Below are 24,679 nucleotides of genomic sequence, written 5' to 3'. Positions count from 1 at the left end.
GGACATAAAGATGTAGTTTTATTTGAATATTAAGAAAGAATGCTACAGCATTTCAGCTAGTTTTAAGATAAATGGATCCAACTAGCCCACATTAAGTGAAACAGGGGCCAATGATGTAATGGACTACCGAGACATCATTCACTGTCCTTTTTAAATGCTTTTGGAATGAAAAGCCAAATATAGTAACTTCAGCAAAATTCTATTATCAGATGCCTCCAACAATACTTGATCAGCACAGAAGTGTCCCATTTTATGCCACCCCAACATTACAATCAGTCTTTGCTGTATCAGCTATTAAGCAATTCCATTTCATGGGTTATCATTTCTCAAATCATTTTAATAGACTTCACTACCTAGCAACGATATTGGCAGTCAAGAAATCATTCATCGAGTTAGATCTACCACTTAGCAACACTTTGCCATCTCTGCAAATATATTTTAATGTGGCTAGAAGCATGCACTAAATTTGCCGAGTAAAATACTTTTGTCGTTGCAATTGTTACTAAAATGGGTAAAAGTCGTCTCGATTTAGTGTCACATTTTCATTGAGGCTATTACAATTTGGTAGCATGCTAAGGAATCGTATACTATATGCAAAGATATACCACATATTGGATTAATGGCGGGGGCAAGAGTGGGTGGGGTGGATGGGCATGAGAAAGATTGGCTGAGCTTGGTAAAAGCACAAGCTAATATAAGTCCTTTAGTTCAGTGAAATCAATCCCATTTAATAGTACCATTTCTATTGTACCACTTCTGGCACATTCAATCTTTTCTGGGTGAGACTTGCATGTATATCTTGTACAAAATCCCACAATGCAACAAGAATGCTCAAGTGTTAAAAGTCAGCAGATGTGTGAAAGAAACACATTACCCAGTGTTGTTTGAAAATGTGAGGACAAAAAATCTGACCCAGAAGGGGTCTTTTGAACCTACCTAATTATATTTGTGGAACAGCCATCAAGTGAATTAAATAAACCTATGCTGAACTGTGGAACAAAATACATATTATATGTATTAATTTAGATGCACCATATACTGTACTGTATTGTTCAGTGTGGCCAATGATTAAATTGCAAAAAGTTCACAAATTTTGATTCATTTATCTGATAAATGCAACAATTTTAAGATTTTTTCCCCCAGTATATTGGTGGTTATCCCATCATTAAATTTAACTTTATTGCCATTACAGTTGTGAAGCAAATAAAACTGAATTTGCAGAAGCAGCTTTACCACCAATGTACAAAAGAATACCTAGAAATGTAACATTGCTGTCCTTAATTTTAATATTATAAATATAGTCCACAAGGTAATGTTCATTGCTACAATTTATATCACTGAAAATAATGTTAATTTTATCAAAAATCTGGCTAGAGATATTTAAAAAACATTCATTGGTGTTGCAAGGTTAAGTATATAAAAAAAACTGTTAGTAAACCTACCAGTCTGATTGCACAAATGATTATCAATAATTTAAAACACTTTCTTTAAAAGCAATCCTTTTCACGTGTATCGCAAAAAGTTACACCAGAGTTCCTTGTGCAAGAAAAACATCTTCAATGTATAATCAGAAGATAAAAACTGCCTTGCATACCTTATTAAAACTCTTCTTTGGATTTTTGATCAACCTTCTTTTTCTCCCAATTTTCCTGGTAAGCATCATTTTAGAATTCAACTATTTAAGACAAGATGGTGCAAATTCACTTTTATTTTTGTGATACAATTTTCACGGATGCTATGGTTTGAACCACTCACAACAGTAGACTCCTCAGTATATCTAAGAATTTATGTATTAATTTTATTCTGAGCACCATGTAAATTTATACCATCAAAATAAATGAATTGACTACACTCAACCTTGAAACCCCACATATTATCTTTACACTACCAACATTAAAGTTAATTAAAAAGCTAGACACCTTGGCATTAAAAGGACATTAGTTCTTTATTTCACGACACTGAGGACAATAAAAATGGTTCATGAAATAAAAATAATTGTGACAATAGATTACAAAAACTGTATTTGGTGATTTATGAAAATTGATGATGATCTAACGATGTCTCTAAAATAACGTTAGTATTTCTCTTGCTTTGCAATTCATATCAATGGCAATTTCAACAAAATATGCCTGGTTCCATGGAAAGGCTTTTGCATGTCTAGCCTGTGCCACCCAACACTGCCTAACAACAATCTGCCAAGTTACTGGTGCATTTTTAAGGCAATTCTTTCACAACTACTATTCAGCTTCTCTTATGAGATCTTACATCACATACTGTATCTATGTAGAACTTTTCTACATGTCTGCATCTGAATATATCCTATGTAGATAAGACTGCGATCCTTAAAAGGGGGGTGGGGAGCCTCGACTTTCTTCTAGTTTAATGTATAAATGTATAATTGCTATAAGCAGTCATTTCCTTTCCTTGTAAATTGGGATCACTATCTGCTTGTCTGTCAAGCCTTCTGCCTAGACATCACTAAATGTGCCTATATGAAACTACTGATGTAGTTGGGTCCTGCCTGCCTGCCTGCCTATGACTTCTGGCTGGATAGTAGTAGTATTCCTAGTAGTAAATTAGCATCACATCTACTGTGCCTGCCTGCTTTCCTGCCTGCCTGCCTGCCTGCTTGTGGGTATGGTAACTATATCCCTGACTGAGTGATTGACTGACTGATTTAACGACTCTCAGACATCTGAAGTTCAAGACCTGGCACTATTGCACTCATTTCTATCTGCCTATATTAAATCGATAGGAAGAAATAGATTAATAACTTCTCATATAAATGATGCAAACATATATATAGATATATATATATATATATATAACATTTCAGACTTTGTACCATACAACACTTAAAATTTACTGTAGAACTGGAATCATTGGGTTGTGAATGGTATGCACATCCATCCCCCCCACCCCCGGGTAATTTTAATTAAATTTAATGCAATTTTTTTGCTCTTTGCAGATGTACATCTATAAGATATATTTTACCAACAATGTAAGATTTGAAAAGCGTCTATCACTGTAATGAACAGCCATTGATTAATTATTTGATCATGCATACATTTTCAAAAACACCCTTCAAAAATAACGTTTTTAGCATTTTCTTCTGTAAGTCATCTTGACCTCTCGTTGTCTAAATCAAGAAGTTCTTCCTTGTACTGGCCCAAGTTTGATCCAGGTACATGACAGATCTGATGTTAAAGTAGACACCATATTCTTTGTCAGTGACTTTACCCACGATCTAACATCAAAAAAAAAAAAAAAAACAGGGTTTGTCCTTACCAAAATCTATTTAACCACGTAGTACAGCAGCTGTTGTTGATGGACACAGTCACTGTGCAGAAACCAATATTTTCTACCCCAAAACTGATTGGGTTCATCCTTGGAACAAGTACACACAATATTCAAATGATACAGAACTCTAGTTATTGAGCAGAAACATTCTTTGTTCTTTTAGTGACCATAAGCTTCAAATCCTGAAATTGATAGAGTTCATCCTTACTCAAGGTTCAAGCCATCCACAAAGGTAATGGATAACTCAAGTCTTTATGCAAGTGCAATCTTGGCAACAGATAAACAAAAAAAATGTAATTTGCTCCAAGGCAGTCATTTCGAAATGTTGATATTGCCATCCATTCCAAGTAGCTTTTAAAAGATATTTCACATTTTCTGAGGTCTTCATTTTCATTTCAGACCAACCACAAATACCCAAGGCTTTCAGCTAAAATTATGTGAACATGGCCACAGTGGCCATGGTTTTTGACTTCTGGTCAGTTTTTCAGTAAAAGGCCATGTCAATACAACTACTGATTCAAGAGACCCAAATTTTCATTATGTCCAACACAGTAAAGACTATTGGATTTTAGATTGCACTATCCATTCAGGAAGGAGTACAAGCAATTTTCTTTTTACAATGGCCACCACTGCAACCTATTTAATGCCAGACAATGAAAACTTTTTGAATGGAATTCACCATGTCGATACAACGATCAGTTCAGATGGAATAGCAACATTTGTTAAAGGCCAACTAGAAATAATAAAAAGTTTTTAAGGAGACCCATATTTAAATGGAGTATCAATAAAAAGATTTTTAAAATGGTCAGCATGGAGACTACAACAGCAGAATATTTTCCCCCAGGAACAACAAGAAATTATTCGTGAAAATCTTGTGTCATTATGACAAGCCTTTTTTTTTTGTAGTAGTACAACAAGAGTTAAAAGGTGTGGCGATATTTGCATAGTAGCAACAACTTGATGAAGTGAAAATAGTTGCTGTGGCGATATTGGATATCCATGGTAAGCAAGTTTGGTGGCTACCCTCCCATTAGTTTAGGAGGTGCATCAGTATGAAACTTGTGCTAATGGGCAAAGGACAACAAAATGATATCGCATTAGCTTCTTTAGTTAATGACAAGCAACTTAACAAAATAAAATAAAAGAAACTAAAGTTTACTTTGTGCTTGATATATCAAGACCATGGATACAAATATGTGAGCACCAAAGTACCCAATGTGGTTAGCTCTATAATTAATTTCAGTATGCAATTTATTGACTTGATAATAAAGTAATCAACTCTTTGAGATGATAACCCATGACCATTCTCATCAGGAATCTTAGTGTTATTTTTTGGAGTCTGGGCCAACTATGTGTAAAGGACATTTCTTTGAAAACTTCAACTGTCCATTCAATCATATTACATTTTACTGTGAGCAGATGCAGACCATTATACATTAGCAATTATTAAATGTGAACTGTTCAATCCAAATCCCAAAGCTGTTTTTTTATGTCAGAGCTTAAGAACTTTAACTACATCAGTACATGGGAAATCTACCTCAAAACGTGGTCCACCAAATTGTTAATTTTCTTTATTTGCATTATTATTGTCAAGTCTTCACTAAAAAGATCTAACAATTCCTTGAGATCAAGAATGGTAACCACCTATAAATTGTGGCGTTGGCCAATTGTTAAACTTTGGGATAGCCCCCCACCCCGATCAAAATTCTGTAATGAACACAATTTCTCAGTGTGACCTGGCAATTTAAGCCTATAGAAACTTGCGTAAAACCTAACTAAATACCTCCAAATACTTGAAGTAATCAAATAGCTCGAATTACCTAAAGTAATCAAAGTTTTAAAAAGAATGTTGCTTATGTACGCAAGAATTTCTACAAAGAGTTGTGTGCAATCGACAGGATGACTGGCCATCACTTGTATACAGCTACCCTTAATTCAAGGATACTTTTTGTCAAATCCGTTTAGTTCTATATAGCTACATATCTGCAGTCATGTGAAGGTTTACTATATTCGCATTCAAAATGACAACTTATGTGATGGTGGTGGTGGTTGTAATTGGATTAAAGCTATTTTTCAGTACATGATGAGCTATACTTGACAGCTAATATATTATTTGGAGGAAAAGCCCCTGAAAACCAACGACCAAGCTTTCTCAGATACCCAAGATGGCCAAATCCCCGAGGTTTCAACACAAAAGTCACATGGGGACAGGCGAGGTGTCAGTGATCTGTTAAGGCGAGCACATTAGACCAATCGTTCATCCAGGGCCCTATCTGATGGCTTATCCGCATCTTTTGCACAAATTTCAAAAGCATTTTCTGGCAAACCACAGCCTTCAAGTTCTGTTCAAAATTGTTAATTTGTACTCCAACAGTCAAAAGATATAAATTGGTCTTAGAAGTACCAAAGCTCTAAAACTTGTAAAGAGAACGTTCAAAGCCAGAATGACAACTTTTCCCGTTACCTTGAAACATTAATGAGCTCACAAAATGAATTCAGATGCATTTTCACATTAGGAAATCAAAAACATTCCAAGGAGTAATGCTTTTTACATGTTAAGGTTGTTTGCACGAGTTGCTGAAGCCACTACACAAAAGCATTAGCCACTCCTGAAAGGTAAAAAAAATGGAACTCTTGACATTTACAGTTGCCTAATTAACCATACATAATTACCCAGATTCACATCTTGAACGAGATCCCATTTGCAAATGTGTGACCGTAAACAGCAAATATTATTCTAAGCCTGAAAGAGGTTCCCACATATACTCTCCTTGCACTTCCAAGGCTCAATTTAGATTCTTCAGACTACGTTTAATACAAATACTTCAACTAGACTTTCTGAAAAGGTATGATTCAGTTGTCTTGTAGGGCAAAGTGTTTGTTGCTTTATCGTGGACAACTTTTGAAACCTGAAAGAATTTTTTTTTTAGAAATCACAAACCATTGATATGAATTGTCCTCCCTGCATGATGTGATTAATTCTATGACCTGTATCCACCTCCATACCCTCCTCCTCCTCCCTGCCTGTTATTGTAACCACCACCATAGCCTGGAGAAAAAGAAAAGCAACTTCAGACAACATGCAAACTCAGTACATACAAAATGGATATATACATCACCCATTAACCCCATATGAAATGGTACGATATAAATTATAATAACCAGGGTCCCAGTACTTGACCAAATAATTAATTATCCCAAACAAACTTGATGTACCTTCATGTTACTATACATCAGGGTCATGTACTCTGAATTTATTTATTTATATACATAATTTCAAGTATAAAATAGACTTTCACCAATATTTATTTCAACAGGTTAGGGAAAAGATCCTAAGAATCATTCTTTGGGTCTTTCAAAAGTAGCTGATGTTCTGCTGCCAATGCAGCATCACTTCTTATATGATTAGCGTGATTTACTTCAGATCCAAGGTTTATGACAAGCAAGCTCTCAGCTTAAATTTCCCTATCCCAACTGTGGACATAACTGTCAATTTCCCCCAAGTATGCATGTAATGACTGCAGGCAGATCAGATGCTAAAAATGTAATCCTTGCCCAGTCAAGAAAACATAGGTACAAGAGCTGCAATACTAATGCAATTCAATCATGATGGATCCAAGTTTGAACAAATGATCAGCCTTAAGACAATGTCATCGTTAGTGGCCTTAATTTTGTTTGAATTAAAAATTTATTCACAAATTGCTCCAAAGAACTTTATACTTGCAAGTATCATTGACATAATGGGAATTTGTATAAGCAACTATAGTTTAAAAAAATTCGTGCCACCATTGTTGTTCCTACAATATTCATATATCCCTCCCTCAATGTTGGGAAAGCATCAAACTATACAAACTGCTCAGATGTGAAGGAATTCCTCCTTCTGTACGACATGCACTCCTTAGGATCCACTATTTATAAACGAGTGATCAGTCCTGCTGAATTGGGCTCTGCATTGGACCATCAAATTTCCAGTAAACTGCTGGTTCATCCATCCTAATTCATGTAGAATCACTTAAAAGTTGCCGACTTGAAACAACCGCGTTTTCAACAGGAGCATGTTCTAAAACCTGATCCAAAGTGTCTAGTAATGACCTTCTGCATTTCCTTGTTCCATTACCTCACATGAATGTCCATTTGTTTCTCTTGAAATAATTTGTCAAGACTTGGTAAAACAAATTAAAAAAAACTGCAAGATGAAGTAGAGTTTCACTGTTTTGACATACCAGATAAACTGATGCCTTCATTCCCTCAAATGAAAATATGCAGCTCTCTGGAAATGTGGCACGCAAACGCCCAGAAATTTTTTATTCTCATGAAGACAGACAACGAAGATATGTAGTTACGAGTCCAAATTCCAGATTTTAAATATTCGCAAAAATCTTGAACTGTTAAATGGCCTTTGGGGAGACATTAGCCATGGGGTATTGGGGTACCTGTCAAGTCAACTTGTCGGTTTGCGAGCCTACCTTAGTCTCAATCTGTAGTTTTGATCTTTAAACAAATTATTTTGTGCGTTTCACTCTTCCCATGGCAATTTTTTTGCTACCATTTCTATTTTCCTACACAAACAGTTCACATTTATTGCATATCTCCCTTACCCATGTACAACACCAATTATAACTGAAAATGAATGTCACCACCGATATTCACTTGACGGACTTTATAAACTTTCACTGTTCCTTCATCATGCTGTAAATAGTTCAGAAGGAAGCCAAAGCCTAACAAGTACAGGATACAAGTGACCCAACCAAATCACTTCAAATATGCAAGCCATCCTCAAATTAGCACTTGTCAGGGCAATCTTCAAAATTTCAGCTCATTTCAAGATTGTGTCAGTTCTTTATACAGACAAGAGCTATATAGTTTGGCTCTATCAATTTCCCACCTGATCATCAAATTCTGTCATGAAAACAGTGGCATCGACAATATATAACAAAAGGGCTGTACAAGAGAATTTTCCCCCAAACCTTGCACCTCCTAAAATATTTGGATTATGAAAATCCCTAGCACAACATATGATTTAAGCCTAATGTCAACATTTTGTTCATTACAACATATCTGGGACACACAATTTCAAACGAGTGCAGGAAAAGTCACTTTGTAGTTCTGGCTGATGATAGATCATGGTAATCAACAATATTTCAAAGCCATCTTGAAACAATCCCTACAAATGTACTGGAAAACTTGTGAAAAATCATCTTCAAACCACAGTGGTCACTGATGCTGCATGTAAAGAATCACAAACTTGGCAACTCAAAAATAAAATCTAAAACAACAAAAAAAACAATAATTGTCATGAACTTGGCCAGTTTTCTTGTGCAAATCTATTAAATACTTCCATCAGCAAGCAATTACCATAATGCAGTCTAGGTAGTGTCAACAGTGAATGATAACAGCAAAATTACATGCTATAACGAACACTATGGATACAAACCTCAAGCAGTAACTTTAAATATGTTGCGAATACAAGATTTTGTTTGTCGAGAATTCATATTTTCTAACATAACTTTTGTTAGCTTCATTCTAAATATAAGGATTTGCAAATGTACTTCAAGATCAATAAAAACTTGTAAAAGGAGAAAGGATGGGTTTTAATTATCAAGGTCCACAAGAATACTAGTCAATAATGGGAGATCGAGACAACATTTCTATCTCTAAACACTTTTGTAAAAAGAATCAACATTACAGTTCGGAAAATGAGCTTTCACACAAATGGTACTTAGGATTGTGAAATCAGTAATCCGAGTCAGTGGACAAGCCAATTTTCAAATACATAATGTCATTAAAAAAAAAATATCAAGAGATCATCAAGATGATATCAAAGGTCAAAGACTAAGGTGAACAAAATGTTTTATTTTCATAAAAAAAATTACTGCATGTCATATGAAATTCAGTGAGACTGGTCTATCTTCCCCATCAGACTGGCCACACACTTTGGTCCAAAAAGACTGATCCAATATTAATCAAATCTTTTTATGCTGGCAACCTTTATAAAAGGCCAAAATATTAATTCCATGAGTGTCTAATGAAGAGAAGTTCTATTGAATGTATAAAATATCTGTGCCAGGAAGACTTCGACCTGGCAAGTAAAATTATTGATACTTGGCTTGCCCAACCAGGCAAGTGTACTTTTCAAGAATTTTAAACTCCTGTGAGTACAAGACATAAATGACTAACTACTACTGTAAGGGCCCTGGCCTCTCTGAGTATAGGTGCTTCCTCTCATTGGACCTCCTCCATAGTTGTCTTGGTAGCTCTGGCCAAAGCCGCCTTGGCCCCCCCAGCTGCTTCCTGTAGACAAATAAAAAATACAAAAACATTTGTCTCATATCTACCATACAAACACGGTGGCTGTCGCAGAATATGTATCAGCTTAATAAAGCACAGACAAAATGTGCCTAGTAATGAGCAAACACAAACTTACACTATTAGTGCATTATTTACTACAATTATTCTTAGCCCCTTTAAAATGTTATGTCCCCCAAAATTTATTGAGGTGTCTCCTGCCATCATATCCAAGGCGTAACAGTAGAAAGTTCTGTCAGTACTGTCAGCAATGTGTCCAGAGTTTCTTATCCTAAACCACTGATGGGTCTAACATGAACAGTTCTAGGTACCTCAAAAGGTACATGTGGGTATTTATACAAGAACCATCTATACTGCCCTTCTTCTACACCATATAGTTTTGTGTAAACTGGGCAATGCCAAGATATTTCTTGCTGCACATCTTAAATTCTATGTTCTAAGAGATAATAAATCTTGTTTCATTTTTGTGTCAAAATTGCATTATAGAAATCTACCATTCTACACATTCGCAGAAACACTTTTCTGAATTTTAAACCATAAAATGCATATTTTTCTGTATGAACTACATGGCAATTTTAGCAAGAAAACCACTTTGGTGACATTTTTATACATATTTATCAAACAGGACAGACGTGGCAAATTTTGCAACATCTTCTATGGAGCAAAGTACTGTCCAAAAGAACTTTTAGATTTCTTGTAGCTGGCCAATTTCAGTCTGTCCTGACAATCTTTACTTACCTTGACCACTACTGTAACCACCTCCAAAACCATCACCATAGCCACCACTCTGTCCCCAGCTATTACCTTGACCACCGTAGCTGCCACCACCACTTCCATAAGAATTCTGACCACCAAAGCCACCACTGCCATAACCACCTGTAAAAATACGTCTTTTCAGCACTGATGTACCAAAATGAAAAGAATAAACCATGCTCCAATAGCCAGAAGAAAGTTTGTGAATTCAGTAAAATAGTTTTTCCCTTTGAACAGTATCAATAGAATTATATTATCAACTACATTAAATCCATGGGAAGCCACATTTTTTTTCCACGGAGACAACAATTTAATACCACACTGAACTATGAACCAATCAGACGTTCAATGTGCATACCCACTACCAGCAAATGCCATGGTAAAGCCTCGCTCATTTGTTTTATTAACTTCACCTGGTGAATTTATTCAGTATTTTAAAATAACCTTCCTAACCACGTCATTTATTCAACACATTTTACTACTGACCAAGGATATTCTTACCAAATAAAAGCACAATTCCCTATAAAGAAACTCGTCAATGATCTTGAATGATACAACCCCAAAACCAGTTTCAGATTGGTTTACCCATCCCAGTCTCCTTCAGTAGCCCAAAACCCGACTCATCATCACTTTAGCACTGGTAATCTGCACTTTCTCACAGTCAGACACTGTGCTTTACAGAACATGGACAGAGACTGACAGAGACTTATTTTTGCCTTTTATTTCAGCTCCTTTATTGTGGGATTTGCACTCAATGTCTTAGAAACTTGCAGCACTTGTCTTGTAGACTTCTTCCAATTACTCATATGACACTGTCCTGCCATTTTCAAAAACAACTGCTAATTGCTCCCTTCAATGTGTGCAAAAAGATGGCATGGAAGCCATTCAATATGCACCATTATTTGGACAATGATTAGATGATTATTTTAATGAAAATAAATCTTTTAAGTGGAATGAAACATTAACACAATTTTTCCCGATTCAGCCATTTTCCGTAGTCTTCTCTAAACGATCTGCAGTATTTTGCATGTAACATCCATGCAAACTTAGAAGAATCCAAAGCGGTAAACAGGCTTAAGTTTTATGAAATAAACTGGATGAGAAATATAGTCTGCTAAAAAGCAAACAAGCCCAATCAGATGCTAGAGTAGGTTATAAATAGGTGCCAAGAACATGATGACGTACTTGTTCACAAAATTCTGAGTGAAGTAAAACTTGTCTCTAAGAGCGTTAACAAGTTCTGCAAACCCCCCAAAAAATAATCACAAACATATGTAGATCTTGCTTCCAAGAAAAATGTTCATTATCATATTGATTCACAGATGGTATTCTGTCTTGATGAATCGAACATGTAAGCTCACTATAACAAGTGGATCTTTCTTTTTATCCCACTTGTCCTTCATCATGATGAAACCTTTTCCAAGCTTTATCACAACTGGATAAAAAAAATATGGCTTCCCCAATTACAACATGCCCCACCAATCTGATCTAACACATCCAAAATGCAAAGGTGCCAACCCCCGAATAAAAAAAAAAATCTGACTTCTTGTGACAAAAATATTGATTTTCAGAAACAAATACTGATTTTTAAAATTTTAATGCGTATGTAACTATTTACAACATATACAACCATCAGTAAAGTAGGACAGAGCTTTACATAATTATTTAATGTCAAATATGCACATGTTGTACCATATTCCATTCGGATGCCCATTCTGAAGGTACGAAGAGTGCAACACACTCAGACACGTACTTTATATAGTAGCCTTCTCCACACCTTATCTTGTTCCAATCATTATCGATTTGAATGTATCAACCTTCACTGATGATCTCAATTCTGTGTGATTTTCTTATTGAACTGTTTTCGTTCTAGCATACGAGTAATCCTTTGCAATTGTACTGTCTGGAAACGTGTGTGAAATAAATCACCAGCAACAATAGTAACTGAATGAGGAAGCTTAATTTCCAAAAGAAATTTAATAAACCGAATTTCAATCAAATTACATCAAGGTTCTCTATGGTATTTATATACATCATAAGTTCAGGCTGAGTTGTGTATGATAAAGCAGCAAGTTGATGTTTATTTGCTTTTTTGTGCTCTTTATTTCATAGGCGCCCAATAGCGAAATCACGTTACACAACTTGCAAAACGTACTTTTCTCCTTTACTAGATGGTTTCACAAATCTAAACAAGACAGCACAATTGTCCATCTAGTTCTTTTTTTTTTTTTGGTCTTTCCTGGAGAAAATTCTGAATATTCTGCTTTCCTATTCAACATGATCAGAAGTTGAATATTACGAAAATGAGATACAGTGACAGCGGTAACTGTTTGTGAAATCCAATATGGCGGATAAAGACAGGCATTGTAGCCTCGATTTCGAATAAACCAATCATATTGTAGAACTGTATTCCCATGTACATGCGATACACTTCTATCAGAATGGAACGGAGTGCCCGTTCTGAACTGAAAATTGCAGGGAATTTTCTTAATATTTTTTTTTAAGGCAGAAAACATATTTTTTGCCAAAAACGCATACACTCGTATTCAGGTCCAAAATATGGGAAAAACAGGACACTTGGCAGCTATGAAAATGTCAAGGACTAAAGCTTCTATTCCAAATTTAGATCAGATATGTTGCCTCCCATGTGGCAGCACGAGCAAGCAACCTAATAGAAGAAAGGCCACTTCATTAATATATATATATATATTAATATATATATATATATATATATATATATATATATATTAGTTTTTTCTCATTGTCTAAGTCATACAAGATCTGAACAATACAAGTTTATACTCTAAGAATGATCAGCCTCTTGGGTCTTGATGACACAAGTACCTGTCTAGATACAAGGTCTACAGAGCTATGACAAGCTGCCCTATTAAACGCAGTATCACTTGATTGATATGGGTGGCTCTCGCTCATTTTCAGACTTGTCCAAGATCTCTCTAATATACACTTGTATCCAAAATACGTTGCTAAGTTAGACAAACCAAGTTACTTACCACCACCTCTTCCCCCACCACGTCCACCTCCACGGCCTGAAAGACACAATTGCTTTAGTACAATTATAATTGCTCAAGTAGTGTATTAACAACTTCATTTATCTTCCATTTCACTGGAATACATTTATTTTTATTCCAAAGGGTATTTCCTAACAATTTTTATAAGTACAACTTTTACAACCCTACTTTTATTCTGCTTTAATATACAGTAAATAGGCAGAGGCATTTTGATGAGCATGCATCAGCATCATTTTATGCAGCATCATTTTGCGAACAATTATATAATTATATGATCCAACAAAACAAAACATGTTTTATTTGTATAGCCATGTTCCAGATAAGCTTCTATACAAGTTATCAAACACTGGGAGGTTACACTGGCATAATTTCCATTTAAAACCAACCACATATACAAGTGTTTAGTGTATTATCATCCCAAAAGAAAGCTGGTAATAACAAGATTTACAAGCTGGCCATTATGGTCATCACAGAACTGCCAACCCTGATGAGTCTGTCTCAGTAAAGCAGCTTTTTCTTCCTAAGTCTGACCAATTTTCAGTAACATGTAATAAAATATAAATTGTTATTGTAAAGCTGGAAAACGTAATTAAAAGTTCGGTATTCAAAACGTGCAGCAGAGATAAGCGTTGTGTTCAACTCAGAAAGTTTCTAGAGTATGTGTAGACTTTATTTATCACTAGTACAGTTGCAGAAACTTTAGTTCCAAATCCTATGCAGTTCAATTGATTGTTGCCATCTCTCAACTTTATGTAATTTTTGGAAATCCCTTTTTCATTTCACATGACAACGGCAATCGTATCTCCTGCCACAAGCTATATTCAAATTGGCATGTGACATCTAATAAACGTAACGGTGTCCCTTCTGGTTTTAGTTCACAAGAATCTGAATATTCATATTTATTATTCCGTGTTGATAACTAATACTTCTCAAGAGGCTTATTTTACCTTTCATCTTAAACATACCTCGCTTGCTGGGCGTCATTTTCAAAAAAATTCAACAATCAACAGTTTTATCGTGCAAACGCTCTGTGCAGTTTAAAGCATCTCAGATACTGCTGTGAACTAGTCTGGTTCCATAATTCGAACATGAAACCAAGATCCAAATTGAACACGGATGAACAAATTCTCTATGTCGATCATTATTCTATAATTGTGGTTTTTATGCCAAAAGTCTGCATTTTAAAGGTAACTTTCGCGAGACTTGCTACAAAATCGTAAGGGTTGGCAGGTCTGTCATCATGCTTATGGTTCGTCAGCACCTCCTCCATCAAGGACCAACTAGACTGCTTTAGTAGCCTTTTGGTAGAAACACTATAGCCACTACACAATGATGCAACAAAACTTACAGTGATGCTGGCAGAGTGTACGAAACCCTTTTCTTTTAGTACCATGTATCTCTGCAAACTTTACATATATAATTGGCTGGAGCATTTTAATGACTCAACACTTGTAAAATTGGTAAAAATGTCAACATACATGCACATTATGGTTACCAATGCAGGAACAATTACAATTATACATGTTGCTACATCTTTTTAAGATATTTCTATCAATTCTTTTCTTAAAGGATGCTAAAATTTTAACAATCAGTGGATGGGGTCCAAAACATTTGATCGCATTAATGCGGGGTACTACAGTATTTTACTTTTTCAGAAAACACATTGGCACATACGTTTATTCATGTCTGGGGTATCAACAACATTTACGATCATGCCATCGTGGCATACGATTCATCCATAAATGTAATTATATTGAAAAATTGCACATACGCAATAATTTTGTCAGATCATCGTGTCTGAATTTGACGTCCAATATACAGCATAAACAGTATTAACACTGTTTAGTTACCGTCTGATATACCGTCATGGCATGCATTTGATCTATAATACATGTAATTCCATTGCAAAAATTACTTACATATTTTAACTACTCAGTAATTTTGTCACAGAGTCATTATGCATCTGAATTCAATGGGAAAAATTAACAGCAAAATCAGGTTAAGAACGATGAAACACATGTACTGTATCATAAGCGTTTCCCTGTACCTTTATCCATTGTAAATTCCCAATAATTAACACTTGTATGCCTATTCATTGAACAACTGCAGCAAGAATAATTAGCAAACACATGCTTTCAGCATATATATAACTGTTACTTAAGAAACACGTGAAAAATAATATTAGAAAGATTTTTAAGCTGAACACATAATTTCATACCCTTTCAATTTCCAGCTAATAAAATGGACATTATTTACTAGTCAACTGATTGTGTCTAATAACACCGCCAAGCCCAGCAAACATGTTGGCGGCTTAGTTTCTTTCATGTTTATTAAATTGTGAGAATCTTTCATCAATCACCGCATTGTCTTCTGCAAGGTTGTGTATGCAGCTAAAGAAGAAACACATGTCGATCATATTATATTCGAATGCAACTGTTCCCGCAATTGATAATAAACAATTTACACACTTTTTCTCATACTTTAAAAAAATATTCAAATATTTGTACATTTAAAATTTTAGGAACCCTGCCATAATCGTATTATATTCGAATTCATAGACGAGCTACATCATTTCATAATTCAAATTTCAAGTTTGACAACCGATAGGCACCATTTTCACTTAGGACAAAAACTAGACATCAAAAATTCTTTCTTCACAAACCACATTTTGACAAGTCATTTAGGAGTAGTGAGAATGTGATTTTTTAAACTGCCAGCCAAACTATGTCCAAGTCAGCATTGATCTGATAAGTTCCACAGAGACCACAATGATGTCCATATCTGCAAAGTTATGTCACAATCCTTCAATTAATTTTGGAGAAAAAGCAACAACAGGCTTGTGCCAACTGCTGACAGACAAAAGGTCACTGTACCGGGTCTTCTGGACTATAACCGATACAGCAAAAATAGCAAAGATGTATCAAAATGTGCATATAACTTCACAACCATCCCTTAATAATAAAAATATGGGATTAATAACACTAGTGTATGTCAGCAAAGATATCAGTGGCTTAATTACAGGTGTTTGACAAGTTATCTGGATTAGTCAGATGCCAGGGATGTAGGAGACATAATTCGCACATGTTGCTTGGTAAGGTCCTTTCAGGAATTGCCACATTTGATGCTGGGTCATGTCCAATCAAAAATCAGCCAGAAATGAACAGGCTTCATTTCAGACCAAAAAGCAATTCAAGTCCTCTTTTCACCGTTTGAGCATGTTTATATTTCACATGACAAAACATTATACCCACCCATTCCTCCTCCTACTCCTCCTCCTCCTTGGTTATTCTTGTCTTGAGCTTTCTTTACTTCTATCATTTTGTTATTCAATGTAAATCTTTTCTTCACTGAAAAGAGAAAGGCAACAGCTTCAAGAACCCATATTGACAATCCAAACTTGCAAAACCAAGACTAAATAAATCTAACTGTAAGCAATGACTGATGATGAATCAGCCACAATGATATCTGTTATGTCCATCTTCAAGGTGCATACAAGGTAAATTGACAAAGCGCAATTCCAATTATCCTCACAGTGAAGATGACTTTGTCAAAATAGTGCTGCTTTTGCCTTTAATGTAGAGTATAAAATTCAATGAGCTAAACTTAAAAATCCTCAGCACTAAACCCCCTCCCATTAAAAAAAAAAAGCAATTGCATCTGCAAAAACAAGAGGAAAAATTCATGGACATTAATGAAACTGTTCAATAGTGAAGGGGAAACATTTTGAATTGTCACTTGGGCAATAAAATTTTCTGCTGTGAAATATTCACTTCTTTTCAAACAGACAGATAATGAAAGTCGAGGCAACAACAGTACCCATCACAACTTTTTAAGAGAATTAAGAAAATCAATTTTCAGTAAAATCTACATGTAATCAGACTTCCCAATGATAAATTATGCTACTACATAAAAATATGAGCATTTAATCCAAGATATACTCTCATTTTGACAAAACATTTTATGCAAAAGAATGATGCACAATACTGTGTGGGCTACAAGAACTTGTTTCTGTAACAAATAACAAAACTATCAGAACATCTGAACTCCTAAGGAAATTCCCATTCTCTTTGCAGTGTTATTAACATGTTATGCTAGGCAATACATCACTATGCAAGACAGAAGCCCCAAGCTAAAGGCAGGTGAGCTAAAAATCTTCAAGTGATGCCCACAGTATTTACAGTCTCGCGGCAATTCATAAAAACTGGAGGACCAATTGCACCAAAAAATTCAAACACTTCTACAAGACAAAAAAAAAAAAAAAACAAACAATAAGCCAAAATAGCCCATCAAAAGGATTCATTCCTTATAGCTCTGAAGTTCCCTTTTTTAAATATTTAAAATCTAAGTGTAATTCAAAAACAAGACTTGTGGTGAACACACCACATCAATATAAGCATCCATTCAGGAATAACCAATATAGCTGTAAAACTTGTACTGGGTAAAAGATCAAGATATTTGTAGCAACAAGTCGTCTGGTACTAAAAGACAAATAGGGTATCAGATTAATATCAGCATCATTTGAGCTCAACTGGTCACCATTAAGTTCTTGTGAAAACTCCAGGTGGACACGACTTTCATTTAATTAATACTGACATCATTGGCCAGAATAAGTGTTGCACCTGGAGTGCAGGCACATCATTTATTGTCTTCTTGTGAAGACATCTTTTTAAAAAAGGAAAATGTGCCTACCACTTTTTACTCTATACCCATACCACATCAATGATGGCACTTGAACTGGCCAAAGTCAAAAAAGGTGATAACAAAATCCAAGACCACAATGAATATTATTTCAAAAATGCAACGGCAATGGAAACTGCAAGATTCATAGAAATTGGCAATGTTGTAATATCAAATCTTTAATGGCCACTAGTGTCAAGGTCAAAATCATGGCAAGGAAGATGTCATTTTTTAGTGGTCTACCTGAGCAAAAATGCATATGAATTGTGCATTAACAGCACTTGGCATAGCAAAACACTATTCTATGGTTGCCACATTAACCTTATTCATGATGCAACAAGAAAGTGGACACAAAAGTCCCGATTTCCCCAAAAAACAAAAATCTTTGTTGAAAAAGAACAAAGAATGTCTTCAACAAGCATTAAAATTAGGCAATAACAAAAACAACCATGTGATGTCTGCAAGATCAGTTTTTCTGTGTTGTTTTTTTTTTACATTGCCGACTTCTCTCCAATACTCGTCTAAGCCAAGTAAAACCTAAAGAGAACGTTCACAAGTTTGGACACAAGGTGTATTCAATGAGCTTCATTTAATGGCTTTCGTATTTTTCCGATACTGTGAGGAAGCTAGATACTGCATTTCTACATCAATAATCTATTTTTAAAAAATATGCATCATCTTGCCTATAAATATTCATTTATAAACATCTTGAGCAACTCAACTACATTATTAAACAAAGGTCAAGTCAAGCAAGTGTATCACATTCCACTGGTTTTAAAATTAGGGTAGGTAAATAATATTGTTAAAAAAAATATATAAAACCATGGTGGGAAAAAAGTGCTAGAGTAAACGAACAGGATAGGTGACTGACCAGAAACACTTGTTTGGCTTCCCCTGAATTTTGTTAGAAGACTTGAAAAGTAACTTACACTTCCTTTGATCCCTTTATTAGTTCAACACCTCATAACACATTTGCATATGGCCTAAAGCTCCCCAGATTACAACTGTGTGATAAATGATAGCTTGTCTAGTTGGCATTCGCAACCACACACTGCATTTTTATTTCACTTCCAGCCAACGGTTACAGTATTTGTCTGTAAATGGCATTTGAAAATATATATGCTTTAATGCAGCCAGTGCCTCTTATTTGTAAGCTTAACACCTTTTTAGAACGACATATCCAAGTATTACAGGTAAAGCAGTCCACATTTCACTTAAAACATTGCAGAAAGATTTAATGATTAAATGATGAATTTTATAAAAGAAATACTTACAAACACACCGATCAACACTGTCAGAATCATCAAATGTGATGAAGCAAAAGCCTCTCAATTTCCCTGTACTTTTGTCCTTAATCATCTCAATGTTTTCGATATTGCCATACTCCGAGAAGAGGTCTCGCACATCATCTTCACTCGTGTCTGTGGGCAATCCTCCAACAAACATCTTCTTTAATGGTTTTTGTGAATCTGGATCCTACAATACAACAATACCTCATTTAAATTAGCACAAAAGACGGAACATTCAAGAAAAGTTAAAAATCTGCCTTAGTGACCCTTATATTCATCACATCTTAAACCCGTCCCAAACACTACTTGTTGCAAAATAAATGACCTCATATTGTCCTTGTTCAGATCTTGAATAAAAAAGCAGAATCATTTAAAATACATCTATGCAACATGGCGGAATTCCATCAGTCAGAATCCACCAACAGACAAGAAACTTTCTAAGTCAATGCTCAAACTGAAAATTGGTGGTGGTGGTATCGGGTGGATTTTCTGAATATAAGGGATGCATGGAAGAAATAAAAGATAGGGAGAGTTGGTATAAAAATCACCCTGCTGTTTTGCAAAGTGTATGACAACTTCTTGGCCAGATGGTGGATCTTTTCTTTTCAACACATGTGAAGGACTCTCACAACCATGAATGGATACTCAGGGTCAGATTTTAAATGGTGCAATATGAATACCGAGACATCTTTGAAACAGCAAAAGATGCCCCCCCCCATTCCCATATAAGCTATCCTGCAACTATACCATTAAGCAATTGCACTCTGTTCAACTATCACCTTAGCAATTGCACTCTGTTCAACTATCACCTTACCAGCCAATGTAGCAAGCACAACAATTATTATGGGTCTGAGTCTTCTCACTTGCATATACCTTAAGCTGGCCAAACAGAAGATGAAGACTACGTGCCCTCAGCTTGGTAGAACAAAGATGAAAGATGGGGAAAAAAGTATTACTACGGTGATTAACCTCCAGTCAAAAAAATGAGTAGAAAAAGATAAGGGAGAATAGGAAACGGCCAGAGTTCAAGAATGACATAATTCAATCTCCCACCTTATCTGTACTTTTTAATTTAATTTGCAGATTCTTATTTGTTAGATTTCCTGCAACTTTTATGCTAGGGTTATATAATGTGTAGCACACAATCCCGCCAGGCTAAAATGTGATGGGAACACTGCTTCTAATTTCTTTATCTTAATATGGTTAGTTTATCTGCCTTTTAATTTTGAAATGCCAATGAAATAATGGTTTTCCTGCCAAACCGTCTGTATGGGTCTATCCATCATGTACATCAGACTCGTATTTAACACCATTTTTGGGCTCAAAATTACTCTTTGTTATCTCCAAGTTACAAGACCAGTCTGTTCTCTCTTGAACCATACAGCTGCCATATATACAAACCGAGGTCAAAAGTTTGAAAGTTGAACCAGCCCATTTCTTGGAAATAGGGCAACTGCTATAAATAGAACATAATACTGTTGGGAAAGTGCATGCAAGTATATGGACAACATACTCTTATGTCGTAGTTACATAGAAGCAGTCTTTCCTAGAATATGATGAATTGGATTAATGGGATGTTAATAAAAATGAGAATTTTTTTTTGGAGGGGGATATATTGAAAACACATAATTCGAATACATTCACACGCGAGGCGTAATTTTGCAAAAAAGGTGGAATGATTATGCCAAAAGCATGTATGGACACAGTAGTGAAACAGTATGCAACAAACATCTACATGACCTGTATGCCTTGTTTTATAACAGGAAACTCCTAATTATGATCAAAGGATCTATCTATGACCTACTCAAAGATAGATAAATAAAAAAAAATTGTTACATCTCTTGGCATCGCCCTCTTAGTTTCCACTTCACGACCGTCAATCTTGTGTGGCCGATTTTGCTGAGTTACATTGACACTCTCTGCATCCTCAAAAGTAATAAACCCAAATCCTCGAGATCTAAAATAAGAATTGGTTGCACATGGTAACATTAAGAATCACAAAGTGGCAACTGGACATCAACACTTTATAATTAGAAGTATATATGCTTTACACTACCACCATTCTACAGCCTAATTCACAGCAAAATCCTGAACTGATATCAGTTCCTCTAGTGGCCATCTTTACATAGACAATTTCTAGTGGCCAGATTAATACATGACATGGTCAACAAGCTACAGTTCATGATATGCATATGAAAAACACAGACATTAAAACGAATACAGAAAATGTAATAGTGTTCAGCACAGCTATAGATTTAAAATTTGTGCACGATTGGTGGGCAAGAGTGCTCACTGAAAAAATGTGCAATTCACTTAACTTTAATGAAAATCGTTTTAAACAAATAATTTCACTAAAAAAATATTACAAGAAACTATATAAACAAAGAATTGACGCAAATCAAAATCGGGTAAATGCTGGTGGGTAGCATAGTAACATCAGCCCAACTACCAAAAATGTAACTATTGATAAGGACTTCGTAACATGAAATCAGTTCCAAAAATTTAAAAATAAACATATCCAGGACAAAATAAAACAAAAAAATGTATTGATGTTACAAGATGTTCTCTGACGGTACATCTTCATAAAAATCAATAAATTACTCCAGGATTTTTGCCAAATTCCATGACTTGTCCAAAACGTTTTCCAGGGCCATTTAACAAAAAAAAGATCTACATTATCTTGAACTGAAACAGTTTATCAATCGTTAACTGTGTCATACTTTAAACAAAATGTTTGACTTTGTGCTTGCACTATATATTAGCAGTTATCAATTTTTTTAACTATCGTCAGAAATCCCACACCTTTGAAATTAATTTTTTTGCAAAAGTTTTTTGGGTTTCCTGTACCCATACAAACCCTGCTGCTTGGAGATGGAGTGGGTTCACATTTAGTCTTATTGTGTAATCAAAATATATTTCAAGTATATGGATCACTCTGCTTTGACACCAATTAAATTATGAAGTCTTCAAAACTTGAAAAAAATAATTAACTGTAGCCACATACTTTTTTGTGTTTGGATCTTTCATTACAACACAGTCCACAAGCTTGCCCCATTGCTCAAAGTGTTGTTTAAGACCTTCCTCGGTGGTCTCGTAGCTCAAGCCTCCAATGAAGAGTTTCCTGAATCTCTCAGAATCTGGACTTTCATCAGTAGAACCTCTTGATCCTCTCCCACCCCCAAATCTTCCTCCTCCACGTCCTCCTGAGTACTGAAAAATAATACAACACAATAAATAAGAGAAATTTCCTGAAAAAGAATTTAAGCACAAATTTACAAATCTCAACATACATGACAATGGCATCAGTGGTCAAATAGTCTCCCGACATCAACAATATACGACTTTTCACTCCAGACATTACCATTTCCATACATTTTTTAAACATTTATCTAAACTTTTCGTGTCATGGTCTCTCTCAACAACTCGGGACGCCATTTTCTGTAAGCACGCTTCTTCTTTCCATGCAGTTTCATTTACATGAATATTCACTGGATGAACTTTTGACCAATCAGAATACTCTTTATTAGAGCCGTGGACTAACTAATATATGCATCGATTACGTTACAAGGGTTGTTGCTGAACTGGAACGAATAGACAGTTTAAAAACCGGATCAGACATAATAAAAAATAAAACGGACTATATCAAGAAAAATCAGATAAAAGTCAGGAGAAAACCGAAATTCAGCTTTAAAATGGAGAAAAATCATGTCTGGGCAATAGAATATGCAGACACCCTTTCAAATTAGATATATACATTATGCTGTTTAAAATTAATGGAGAAGCAGAGACCAGGTCTCTTTTTGCACTATACCCTGTGTTACAGTTACATTATTCATGGTATTATTTGTTTTTATGTAAATTAAAAATAACAAAAGCTTGCTTATGTCTATTCTAATTTTAGCACACATTTTAAGGCGAGCAAGGCCACTATTTAGATTGCATTTTATCCTTTTATTCAGCCAAATATGCTCCCTACATGTACATTTCTAGAAAGATCAACGATTTTACTATGTTAATTTTTTTTGTGATGTTAATTTTTTTTTGTGAAAATTTTAGCTTATGTGCTTTACATGAAATAGTTTTGAATAAAGTGGGTCAGACGTGTAATCAAAACCAGAACATGCACTGCCAGCATGACAAAGTAGTAACGGTACTCAAACACGATTGTGTTATTCCACAAAAAAAAGCTGAACATTTGAAAGAGGGTTTCTGGATTGTCCCCCAATGGGGTGTTTCAGAGGCAGCGTCCCCCTCTTCCAAAAATGCATTGTACAATGTAGATTTCTTCAGTTTTTTGCCTTTAGTGATTTTTTGTTGTTGCTCCATTACATATGGGATCAGTTCGTAGCCTCAACCACAACAAATCAAGTTGAGACTACGGCATCGTAGCTACCGCTTCCGACGCTCTAACCACTAGGCCACCGAATCGTTTCACACGCGTAGCGTAACAAAGTTCGTCCCGGTGTTTAGGTCGGGCATTTGACTTTGTATGCCTATCCAAAGTTTGGCTTAATACAATACCTTTACGGAATAACACTATTTCCCCACGCTACTGCTCGTCATGGCCATGATTGCGCCTGCTTAATATGCAAGTGAAATCCCACTGAATGGAATACGGTCCATCGGTTAAAAGAAAACGTCGTGCTGCATTTATATAACTTATTTTCAGTAAGCCAATAATAAGGGAAAGAAGTGCCCTCCCTTGTATTATTTTATACTATATGTACTACTGATGGTTCAATTGTAAGCAAAGATGCCAGTCCCCGTTAACCAACCGGCATGTCGAAACGACGAAAAGAGGCACATTTTATCATCATATTTCTGTACTTACAATATTTTGGCGCAAAACCTTTCATATTTTTTTCACACATATTTATTTCTTTAAGAATGACCGGACGCTTTACAGGTCAACAACACCTTTATGTTAATGCCATTCACGATTATGTCCGTAGGCATGGACGTTTCCGCCATTTTGCAAGCACATCAAACTGCATACAATCTGTACATTATTTCCGTTCGAGCTCCCTTGACGTAGGTTTGCCATATATTTCAAACCCAAATCTTGCCTACGCTTACTGTTAGTTTATGTACAAAAAAAAAGAATTCATTATGATATTATACACCTAAAATAAATTTATTTTATGGTCGCACTTACCTGCATGATGCTAAACTGAACAAGGCCGCAAGTAAGAAAGAACGCTGAAGTCACGTGGTTTGCATATATTAAAAATCGTTGATTTCCGTGAAGCATGAAAGTAATTATTTTGCATGAAAAACTTGCAAAAGTGAAGAATGTTAATTTACTGAAAATTATCTTAGAAAATA

At 35.3% G+C, this 24,679-nt stretch overlaps 1 protein-coding gene across 5 annotated transcripts; it reads right to left on the bottom strand.

Moving 5' to 3' along the window:
- Positions 1-1,925: 1,925 nt before the first annotated feature.
- On the bottom strand, positions 1,926-24,566 carry LOC149791644 (heterogeneous nuclear ribonucleoprotein A1-like 3). 5 transcript variants are annotated; one of them, XM_089970200.1, is made up of 10 exons: positions 24,510-24,566; positions 22,359-22,564; positions 21,191-21,311; positions 19,340-19,541; positions 16,640-16,735; positions 13,371-13,406; positions 10,345-10,482; positions 9,478-9,591; positions 6,242-6,349; positions 1,926-2,738 (listed from the first exon to the last, which is right to left on the bottom strand). In XM_089970200.1, exons 1-9 carry the CDS (start codon positions 24,513-24,515, stop codon positions 6,282-6,284), a joined length of 987 nt encoding a protein of 328 aa, XP_089826326.1. In that variant the 5' UTR covers positions 24,516-24,566; the 3' UTR covers positions 1,926-2,738; positions 6,242-6,281. The 5 variants fall into 5 exon arrangements, with proteins under 5 accessions (XP_089826326.1, XP_089826327.1, XP_089826328.1 ...); XM_089970201.1 differs by having other exon boundaries at positions 9,499-9,591; XM_089970202.1 differs by having other exon boundaries at positions 10,411-10,482.
- Between the last annotated feature and the right edge of the window lie 113 nt (positions 24,567-24,679).

The sequence above is a fragment of the Sinohyriopsis cumingii genome, chromosome 9 (assembly GCF_028554795.1).
Source record: "Sinohyriopsis cumingii isolate HCF-2022 chromosome 9, ASM2855479v2, whole genome shotgun sequence".
NCBI classification, from domain to species: domain Eukaryota; kingdom Metazoa; phylum Mollusca; class Bivalvia; order Unionida; family Unionidae; genus Sinohyriopsis; species Sinohyriopsis cumingii.
Note: the sequence above shows the minus strand (reverse complement) of the source record. Positions and strands in the feature narration are given on the sequence as shown.

Coding starts and splice junctions, on each gene's coding strand:
- LOC149791644 (XM_089970200.1), bottom strand. Junction 21,312..22,358: donor AAAGATCCAAACACAAAAAA/GTATGTGGCTAC, acceptor TTCTTATTTTAG/ATCTCGAGGATTTGGGTTTA. Junction 6,350..9,477: donor CCAGGGCCCTTACAGTAGTA/GTTAGTCATTTA, acceptor CTTTTTCTCCAG/GCTATGGTGGTGGTTACAAT.